Source organism: Myotis daubentonii, chromosome X (assembly GCF_963259705.1).
Source record: "Myotis daubentonii chromosome X, mMyoDau2.1, whole genome shotgun sequence".
In the NCBI taxonomy this organism is placed as follows: domain Eukaryota; kingdom Metazoa; phylum Chordata; class Mammalia; order Chiroptera; family Vespertilionidae; genus Myotis; species Myotis daubentonii.
In genome coordinates this window covers 98,591,142-98,601,597 of record NC_081861.1, presented here as the reverse complement: position 1 = coordinate 98,601,597, position 10,456 = coordinate 98,591,142, and the positions used below count along the sequence as shown (strand labels likewise).

Here is a 10,456-nt window from a genome sequence, read left to right as displayed (position 1 = left end):
AAAAATGAGGATAGTGTAAGGAGCCTCTGAGACAACTTCAAGTATACCAACATTCACATCATGGGGGTGCTGGAAGGAAAAGGGAAAGAGCAAGAAATTGAAAACCTATTTTAAGCCCTATCTGGTTTGGCTCAGTGGATAGAGCATCAGCCTGTGGACCAAAGGGTCCTGCATTTGATTCTGGTCAAGGGCATGTATACCTTGGTTGCAGACTCCTCCTCAGCCTGGGCCCTGGTCAAGGCTCATGCAGGAGGCAACCAATAGATGTATTTCTCTCACATTGATGTTTCTCTCTGTCTTTCCCTCTTTCTTCCACTGTCCCTAAAAATCAAGGGAAAAATATTCTTGGGTGATGATTAATGAAACAAAACAAAACAAAAAGAAAACCTATTTAAAAAAATAATGTCTGAAAACTTTCCTATCCTGGTGAAGGAAACAGACATACAAGTCCAGGAAGTTCAGAGAGTCTCAAACAAGATGATCCCAAAGAGGCTCACACCAAGACACCTAATTAAAATGCAAAAGGTTAAAGAAAGAGAGAATCTTAAAATCAGCAAAAGTAAAGCAGTTAGTTACCTACAAGGGAGCACCCATAAGACTGTCAGCTGATTTTTCAGCAGAAACTTTGTAGGCCAGAAGAGATTGGCAAGAAATATTCAAAGTGATGAAAAGCAGGGACCTACAACCAAGATTCCTATACCCAGAAAAGCTATCATTTAGAATCGAAGGACAGATAAAGAGCTTCCCAGACAAGAAAAATAGAAAGTAGTTCACCCCCACCAAACCAGTATTACCTGGACTGTTAAAGTGTCTTTTTTAAAAAGAAGAAAAGTCTGGCTGGTGTGGCGCAATGGTTGTCAACCCATGAACCAGGAGGTCACTAGTTCCCAGTCAGGGTACATGCCTGGGTTGCAGATTCCATCCCCAGTTGGGGGCATGCAGGAGGCAGCCTATGGATGATGTTTCTTTCACTGATGTTTCTATCCCTCTATCTCTCTTCCATCCTCTCTTTCTAAAACTCAATAAAGGGGAAAGATTTTTTAAAAAGAAAAGAGAAAAAGGATCAAACATATGAACAATAAAATGGTAATAAATACATATCTATCAACAATTAAATCTAAAAAATAAAATAAATGAACAAGTAGAACAGAAACAGACTCATAGATACAGAGAACATTTTGTTGGTTGCCAGATGGGAGGGAGGAGGGGGTTAGATGAACAAGGTGAAGGGATTAAGAAGTACAAATTGGGCACTGAGAAGTGTAGCTCAGTGGTTAGAGTGTTGCTCTGCACACTGAAGGGTTTATTTTATTTTTAAAAATGTATATCTTTATTGATTTCAGAGAGGAAGGGAGAGGGAGAGAGAGATAGAAACATCAATGATGAGAGAGACTCATCAATTGGTTGTGTCCTGCATGCCTCTTACCGGGGATCGCACTCACAACCCAGGCATGTGCCCTTGACCAGAATCGAACCCGGAACCCTTCTATCCGCAGGCTGATGCTCTATCTACTGAGCCAAACCGGCTAGGGCAGCACACTGAAGGGTTTAAAGTTCAATTCTCCATCCAGGGCACATAACTGTAAGTTTGATTCCTGGCCCTGGTGGGGGCACATGCAGGAGGCAACCAGTTGATGTGTCTCTCTCCCATCGATTTTTTTTCTCTCTCCCCCCCCTTCCCTTCCTTTCAACTCTCTTAAAAAAATATCAACGCTCAGCCGGCATGGCTCATTGGTTGAGCATCCTCCCATGCACCAAAATGTTTCCAGTTTGATTCCTGTTCAATGGACATCTCTGGATTGTGTGTTCAGCCCCTAGTCAGGGCATGTATGGAAAGCAACTAACTGATGTTTGTCTCTCACATAGATGTTTGTCTCTCACATGGATGTTTCTCTCTTGATTGCTTCATAAGTTATATAATGTCTAATCACTGGGGTGTACACCTGAAACTAATATAATATTGTATGGCAACTGTAATTGAAAATTAAAATATGATTTAAAAAATTGTTACCGTCCAATGGTTTGGGGGCAGGTGCTTCTTTATCCAAAATATCTCTGGGATTCAGAACTGTTTCCTACCCAATATCTCTCAGGTATTGCCTCTTCTTAACTATTGGGTCCTCTGAAGGAGGAATGCCATTTAGAAAGCAGAAACTTCTTTATTGTAGTGAACTTAAGTTTTGGGTTGGAGGATTATAAGTTCAATCCAATTTCTCTCTTGAGTTTGACATAGGCTTTCACATAAATCAGCCTTATGCATTTCCTGCTTGGTATTCCTTTGACTTTGACACTCAAACTTGCTGCAGCTCCAGGAAAGTCTCAGCCCCCTAGGAATTCTGAGCTTTTTTACCTGGACCCCATGCCTGCCCCTAAAATTTATGTAAAATCTTCTCCTTTTGCATTTCCTAATCCCTGATTTAGATGCCCCCAGCTTCCTTGGAATCCAGCTCCAGAATGTCTCTGTACCACTATCTGCTCATACTGGCCCTCATCTAGCTTTACTGCTTGAAAAATATTTGTCTGTTGCCCCTTGACCATTCTAAATTCAGCTCTTCTGAAAACTCAAGTGTCTTCATACCTCTTACTTCCCTCACCGAGGGTAACAGACATATGTGGGGTATTTAGCCCTTAATCCCATGTTTTGTCTCTACAAACACAGTCATATATCTCATCATATCTAAATCTAATTGTAGGGATTACTGTGGTCCTAGGAAGATTGAGCTAACTCTCACTTCACATGAGATCATGGTAAGCAGTGAGGTGGGTAGAGATCAGAGGTTCTGGCCATATAGGCATGAAGTGTTTTAAAAAAAGAGGTAGGAAACAAAGGTGTGTTCCCCTGGCCATCTTGGAAAACAAGAGAACAAACCCCTAGATGCCTATGTTCTGAGATGGATCCCTCCTAGCCAGAGTGTTTCAAGTCTAACCTTCAAGCAATATCCAGCTACTTGACCATAATCACCATAACTAGCTTCTGTCTGGTGAAGTGAGAGGGGGAGGCACTACTTCCCTGATTCTAGCCTTCAAAATTTTTTGTTTGTATTATTTCAATAGCTTCACTGAACTCTTTGTATTCTCTATTACTCCCTGAATCCATTCTCCACATTGGTAAATCCTTTCCTGTTTCTGATCTTCAGTTCCCTTGACCTTAATGGAGGCTGGACTAAACAATCTTTGATAGTCTATGATTTTCTTCCAATCCTACCCTTTTCCTCCCCAGAGGGCTAAACCCATCCTTCTCTCTCAGTCCCTCTTTCCATCAACTTCATTAGCTTCCCCACCATCTGACCTCCTATCACCCAATTGAGTTCTAGTGACCCTTCTCCTTTCAGTAGTGTGTTCAGCTGCTTGGCACTCCTTAACCATCTCTCTCTCTCTCCCTCTCTCTCTCTCTCTCTCTCTCTCTCTCTCTCTCTCTTTCATTGGGGGGGTTGTCATGGGACATGGGGAATGACACACAGGGGGTTTCCACTTTCCAGAATGGATAATGAAAGTTGGAGTCTTTAATCAACTTCCCCTCACCCTTTAGGCACTTAGCATAGTTCCAGGCCCTTGTGGGCTCTAGGAGAAAATGAGGGAATCAGTGAGTTCTTTGAACTTCTGGGAGAAAAGGGCCATGGTAATGCTAAAGAATGTGATTGGCTGCCATTGCTACCCCTGTTATTGAGGCTTTCTGAAGAGTGCTGCTCTTCCTCAAGTCAACTGCTCAGCTCAAGGAAATGGAATGTAGCACATATCAATGAATCTTGACATCCAGGAGAGAAACTGAGGCACATTGACTCATGGACACTGGGGATCAGAGAAGCAGGGAATAGGACTACTGATTGCTGAGTGCAAATGAAAGGCAAGTCTTTAAGCAACCCTGCTAAGCTCATCTGTTTTTCCTAGGGACTCTATTCCCTTTCTCATAATTTTATACTGTCAGAGTGGGAAAGGACCTTGGAAACCCAGGAGTCTAGCCCTTTCCTCTCTGGGCTTGAAGGGGAAACTCAAGCCCAGAGAAGTGAAGGGAGTTGACTAAGGCTATACAGTCATTTAATGTCAAAGCTATGACTAGAAGCCAGGTGTCCTGACCACACCTCTCAAATATCCTTTCCATTGCCTCAAGTTGACTCATCATCCTTGAGGTATGTAGTGCTCTACTTCACGAAGGATACTCAGAACATTTGCCAGTGGATAGCAGAAAAAAGGACCATGGCCAGTCACTTTCAAACTAAACCTCAGACAACCAGTTAACTGCTACAGTCTGAAACTGCTGTCCTGGGATTCTGTGATCTTGACAAGTAGAGAGGGTGCTGGCAGATACATCTCAAGGGAGTGAACTAGGAGTGCCTCTAACCTTGGGGAATTATAGCCTTAACAGAAAGTGAATCATGTAAATAGGTAAATGTGTTGGGGGACAGGCTAAAGGATCAGGATATTGATTTGAAGAAGGTGAAGACTGGGATTTGAAGGAAAGGAAGTAGTAGAGGACAGATATTGGGAGAATCCCAATTCTGAATAAAATGAGGATTGAGCAAGGATGAGGAGGAAATATGATGGGAAAAAGGGATATAGAGTCCTACAGAAGAGAATGGATGAACTGTTGGAGGAGCTGAGGCAGTTTAGCCAGGAGAAAAATCTTTCAGAGAGACATGGGTTTTTCAGATCTCTGAAGAGTTGTTAGGGACAGAAGGAAATTTGTGTGGCCCCAGGGAGCAGATGTAAGATCTGCAGGCAGAGGACACAGAGAAAAGGAGTTCAGATGCACACAGGAAGAAATTTCGAAGTCAGAGCTGTCTAGAAAGGGAACAAGTAATTTTGATAGGTAGTGAGATCACCACCAGTGGAAAGTTGCAGTCAGGGGCTGCTGAAATCTCTGCCAGGGTGCCGCCCAGTGTTGGGACCTCCTTTGGATGTCTCCAATACGAAAACGTGAGGCTAAGGGTTGAGAAGGGGGTAGGAGAGGAGCAGGGTGGAGCTGGGTGGGGGATGGGCACCCCCCTTGGGAAGCCCAAGCCCAGTCTGGCCTCCCAGTGGTCTGTGTGGCCCGCTAGGGCGTTGGGCTGGGCGGGGCCAGGCCGGCGGCCGGCAGGGAGGCGGGCTAGAGGGCGGGGAGCAGCACGGAAGCCCGGTCACATAAAGGAGCGGGCGGCACGACGGGGGCGGCTCTTTCCTGGGTGGGGTTTGTGAAGTCGTGGCCCGTTAGCAGGAAGCCGAGCAGTTGCCCCGAGGCTAGCGAGGGACCCAATCCGAGTCCCCAGTCCCCGGAGTCCGAGCCCTGTGTACTGCGTGTTCAACGCTGCCCGACAGCTCCCAGCAAACTTTGCCAACTCCGCCGCCTTTGCCGTCACCATGCCCAAGACGGTGAGTGCAGGGGGTGGGCGCTGCTGGCCCCAGAGGGTCTAGCTGACCTTTGTAGCCCCTAGATGATGGCTTGGGGGGTTGGCCAGCCCCCCGCCCGCTTGGGATGCCGCGCCCTCAACCAAGGCCTTGGGTGGGGAGGGGTGGGAGTGGAGACCTAGTATGTCGCGCCCTCGTGTGGGGGTGGGGGGTGAGGTGGTCCCGGACTAGAAGCGTGGACTGGGCGGGGCTGGCCTGTTTTTCAGACTCCAGTTCCCTGCGTCTGGGATGCTTCCTGGGGGCTCAAGTTCTCCTTTTGTCCCTGACAGGCCGTGGGAGTGGGGAAGAAGACTGGTGCAGAGAACATGTCCCCCAGTCCAGGAATTGGACCTTCTGGGCGAGGCTGCCACTGTCTAGGAGGGGCCCCGGGAACCGAGAAGCAAGGAGGAGGGAGATGTTAAGGGTGGATCCCCACACCGGGACTCATCTTTCCCATAGACTCCCAGGCAGCCTCAGCTGTTTCCCACTAGTAGGGGGGGATAGAGTTGTGGAGGAACTCTCGGAGGCTGCTTGCTTTTACGCAGTAGTCATAACACATCACTCGGCACCAGTCTGAGGGCTGGAGGTCTGCCCTATTCCTAGGGGAGAAGACTGCTTTCTTCCTCCTCGCCAAATCCCTGCCCTTCCCATTATTTAATGGCTCTCTATCTCTTCCTTTCCCCTCTGGACTGTTCTGTGTAGATTCCCTCCTGTGGGGTCACACCTTTCTAGAGTGGTGGTAGCTTCTAGGATCTGGTCTCCACCCCACTGGCTATTATGAGAAGAACTGAAGCCTCTTGGGAGTGGGGCCTAAGGGGGCCGGATGCCCAGGAGGGAGGGGCAGATGAGGAGTGTGCCTGAATAATGAGCCCTGCTTGCTTTTGTGCAAGTCATGACAAATGGCTGCTGGGGCCCTTCCCTTGCCCAGGAAGGCCTGGTGACCACCCTAGTTTGAGTCCCTTAGGCTGAGCAGCTTGTTGGGCTGGCCTAGGCTATGCAGTTCTCCTGGAACCCTCTCCCTAGGACTGCCTGATCTTTGTAGAGCTGAGATAGTGACTAGTAGCCTTGAGAATGGCTGAGGGTCTCTGGATGAGAGGGGCTGGGGGGAGCATAGCTCTTTGGTGTGTGCTGAGCTTTGGTTGCCACGTTGCTGTATTCCAGACTTACTGCCAAGTCATTCTTGCCCTTACTAAACCCCGTCCTTCAAAAACACTAAGTTTTCAACAAGTATGTGGTTCTGTTGGTGGCAGCAGGAATGGCACCAGGTGTTAGACCAGGGGGGTCTGAGCAGACCTGGTTTCAGCAACCTCCTCAGTACTTGAGTTCTGGCTAAGAAAGTATTCAGAGTCAAGACTCAAACTATGAGACCATTTATTTATAAAATCACAGAGGTAGAAGAAGTAATTCATAGAAGACATAGGCTTAGGAAACAAGTTATAGAGGCAAAGGAAGGGCCCTTGGAGCTTAGAAGTGAGGAAGGTAAAGGCGATGCACCTGGGGGATGGGGAGGGGGAAGGCAAAGGCAAAGGCAAAGGTGTGGTTGTGCTCCCCAGAGAGAGAGCTACTAGGTCCTCCATCCCACATCCCACACCCCACACAGGATGGGGGGGGGGTGAGGAGGGGGGTTAAGGATAGAGATTTTAGGGGAGGTCCCAGGGGAAGATTTCAATAGAATATTCAGCAGTTTTCCAGGTGTGTCCTTTCAGGATTTAGGTCTCCGCTGATTGATTGGTGGGTACCAGGGCAGGTCCTGAGGTCAGCCTTGGCTGGTTTATTGCTTTTCTGGGCCTGGAGATGAAATACAACTGAGGCCTAGATGTTATCTCTAGGGAGGAAAGGTCAGGGAGTCCAAACCTAATGACCAGTGATATGCTAGGGGAGGAAAGGTCACCCTGGGGATGAGGTCCCACTCTACAGTTGCCTGTTGCTAAGCATCCAGGGCTCTTCACTCTGGTAATTTAATGTACCTAGCCCACCATCCTTGCTCTGATCATGTCTGTCTAATTGCCTACCACAGTTCTGCTATCTCTCTCTCTTAAATTGCTTGTGGTTTTATGACATCGGGCTTTTTCACACTTGCCCTCCCCACCACACACAAAGTGAAAGAATGGTTTTGAAAAGAGAGGGGAAAATATACCACTGTCTCTGCCAAGACAGGATTATAAAGAACCTTCTAGGAGCTACTCCTTAGGTTTATCTCTCTGTGGTTGACTCCTTGACTCCTTTTAAGGTGTGGTTTTGCCTAAATAGGTGGGTGGATCTCTGAGAATAGATTGTCCCATTAACCTTTCTTCTCTAGAGGCATTTCTCATAGATCAGCTGTCTCCTGTACATCCCCTACTGGGGATCAACCCTGCAACCCCAGCACCTGCCCTTGACTGGAATCGAACCTGGGACCCTTCAGTCCGCAGGCTGATGCTCTATCCAACTGAGCCAAAACAGCTAGGGACATTTCTCATTTTTAATTCTGAAATATCTTACATTTAAACACAATTTGATGGGTCTAGAAATTGTCTCAAAGTGGCCTTTAACCATTCCATCCTTAGTCAAAAGTGGCAAAGAAAATGGCATGGTTATCCTTTTCCTGGGTGTGGAGAAGGATGAATAGGAGCTGTTTGAGGTCAAGATTAGAGTACTGAATATACCTGAATACTGAAAGTATTTTTATGCAGATTGACTAAAACTTGAATCAGGTTAGAAGGAGAGGTCTGAATTTTGATGGACTGGATGATTTGGATAATTTTCCATACTGTTTTGCTCAAGGAATGGTCAACTTCTAGGAAAAACAACTATATCATGCCTGTTAAGACCATAGACTCTTAACTTGAAAGGGATCTCAGCAACTATCTATCTATCTATCTATCTATCTATCTATCTATCTATCTATCTATCTATCATTTCTATCTCTCTCAACTAATGAGGTTACTTAGGTCTACAGAAAAGAACCTACCTTGGGGTCCAGGCTTTGTGATGCTCATCACATTGACCCTCTATTCTGACTCAATGATTAGGTTCTTGAAGTTGAGTCCCCTCTCTTTCCCAAAGAAAATTGCCACCTTTTTTCAGGCCTTCCTGGTCCTCAGATAAAACAGAGTGAATAATTTGGGCAAAGTAACCAATGTTGGCATTTGTGTGGTCTCCTGGTGAGAGTTGGGGGCATCAGAAGGTGCCTCCTGTTTTCTCATTCCTCATCTCAATGTTGAGGTGTCCAGGGGCACACCCTAGTTCTCTGTACCAGCTAGTAGCTTTAATGTTAAACTGACAAGAACAGATACCTACACTTGATCTTAGCCAAAAGTTTGAGAAGTGATACTAATGGCTTTAATGAAGGTAGAAAATTCTCCTGTTCTCAGCTCCTTCTTCATTAGTTGCAGTGGTCTCCTTCTCTTCCTTCTTGCCCCTCACCCAAATACTTTAGGCTATTTCTGGAGTATGACAGATAGGGAAGGATAGTGGAAAAATCAAATCCATTCATTCATATGAACCATGTCTACAGTCTGTCCAGGGTTGGTTTAAGTTTTGCAGCCAACTGTCTCCTACAGTCAGCCCAGCCTCCCTTAAATCTGTTAAAACATGCCCCTCTGCACCCTCTCCCTGCCAATTCTTGGATTCTGCTTTTAGTTGCCAGTTTCCTGGGTCTGCTTTAGTAGCCAGAATGGAAAACTTAAAGTGCTCTCAACACTTTCTGGTGAGGATAAGAAAGGTGCAAAAAAACCAAACCCCAAACAAAACACAAAACCAAACCAAAAACAAACAACCAACCCTTTTTCTCTCTTCCTACCCATTAACTGTTTTTAGATCACAGTCTTTTTTTTAAGAATATGTTTTTATTAATTTCAGAGAAGAAAGGAGAGGGAGAGATAGAAACATCAATGGTGAGAGAGAATCATTGACCAGATGCCTCCTGTACTCTCCCTACTGGGGATCGAGCCCACAACCAACCAGGCATGTGCCCTTGACCGGAATTGAACCCAGGACCCTTCAGTCCACAGGCCAATGCTCAATCCATTGAGCCAAACAAGCCAGGGCTGTTTTTAGATCACAAAGTCTTTGGGATATTCTTGGATTCTCTAAAAAGAGTTTTGAATTTTCAAGGTGTTCTTGAATTTTTGGTTTGCTAGAGTGGAAAAGGTTATTTACAACTGTCAAGTCCAATTCTTCTCATTGTGTAGATGGGTAAACTGAGACCTTCAGATAGGGAGGGGCTAAGCTAGAATGATGCAGCATGCCAGATAGCAAAGCCAGGACCGACTAATCTATACTCTCTTATGTTAGGCTTGGAGAGGGGAAGATTGCTCTGGGAGTGAGTGGCAGAGGTAGTTTTTACCAGTAGTCTGTTAACTCTCCATTATTCTCTAGCTGTCTATAACAATAGCTGGTTTTAAGAGAAAAGTTCTTACTTTTCTCTCTCTTCCTCTTCTTTAGAGGGTCAGTCTTGGTAAAACTTCAGTTTGCTGGTTTTTTAACGCTAGCTAAAAAGGTCAGGGGAAAGGTAATCAAGTGTTCATTGATAGGACCATCCATGTCAGCAGACATAAAGCCCAGCTCCTTGAAGTATTTGAAGGCTTCTGGGTCTGCATTCAGCTAAACTTTAACAGGGGCTGTGTGGACTGTTTATTCTCCTGCCATTCCTAGCATTGCTTGAGCCACTCGAGTGGCACTAAAGTGGTACTTGGTGAATAGGAGGAAAAAATATCAGTCTTTTAACCCTTGAACTAGCCTTGCCTGCAGACTTTAGGGCTGGGCAACAGATCAGGAATGGAGGTTATGTGAGAGAAGGGTGACTTTTTGGATCCTGCATCTATCCACTTCTTTGGTTTTCCAGTTTACTAAGCCCTTTGTGAAAACATAGGTGATAGAGACAGAGTGGGGACCATCTTAGAGATTTCCTTTAGGCTTCTTCTTGAATAGCCTTCTGGGCACAGAGGGGATGTTGGGGTAGGAGAGCCTTTAGGGGACCCTTGAAGGCACCAAATAGTCTATACTCTTTCATGTTAGGCTTGGAGAGGGGAAGAGCCTATGAGTGGGTGACTATTAGTATGCTAACTTTCCATTATTCTCTAGCTGCCTAACAATAGCTTGTTTTAATAGCATG

At 45.9% G+C, this 10,456-nt stretch overlaps 1 protein-coding gene and 1 pseudogene across 1 annotated transcript in view; one reads left to right on the top strand and one right to left on the bottom strand.

Moving 5' to 3' along the window:
* The first annotated feature begins 5,124 nt into the window (after positions 1 to 5,124).
* MSN (moesin) overlaps positions 5,125 to 10,456 on the top strand; it is an 89,951-nt gene continuing 84,619 nt past the window's right edge. Inside the window, exon 1 of the mRNA XM_059679543.1 lies at positions 5,125 to 5,346. Coding sequence (XP_059535526.1) covers positions 5,335 to 5,346 — 12 coding nt within the window. The 5' untranslated portion in view covers positions 5,125 to 5,334. The remainder of the gene's footprint in view (positions 5,347 to 10,456) is intronic.
* Positions 8,523 to 8,672, bottom strand: LOC132225301 (U2 spliceosomal RNA; annotated as a pseudogene).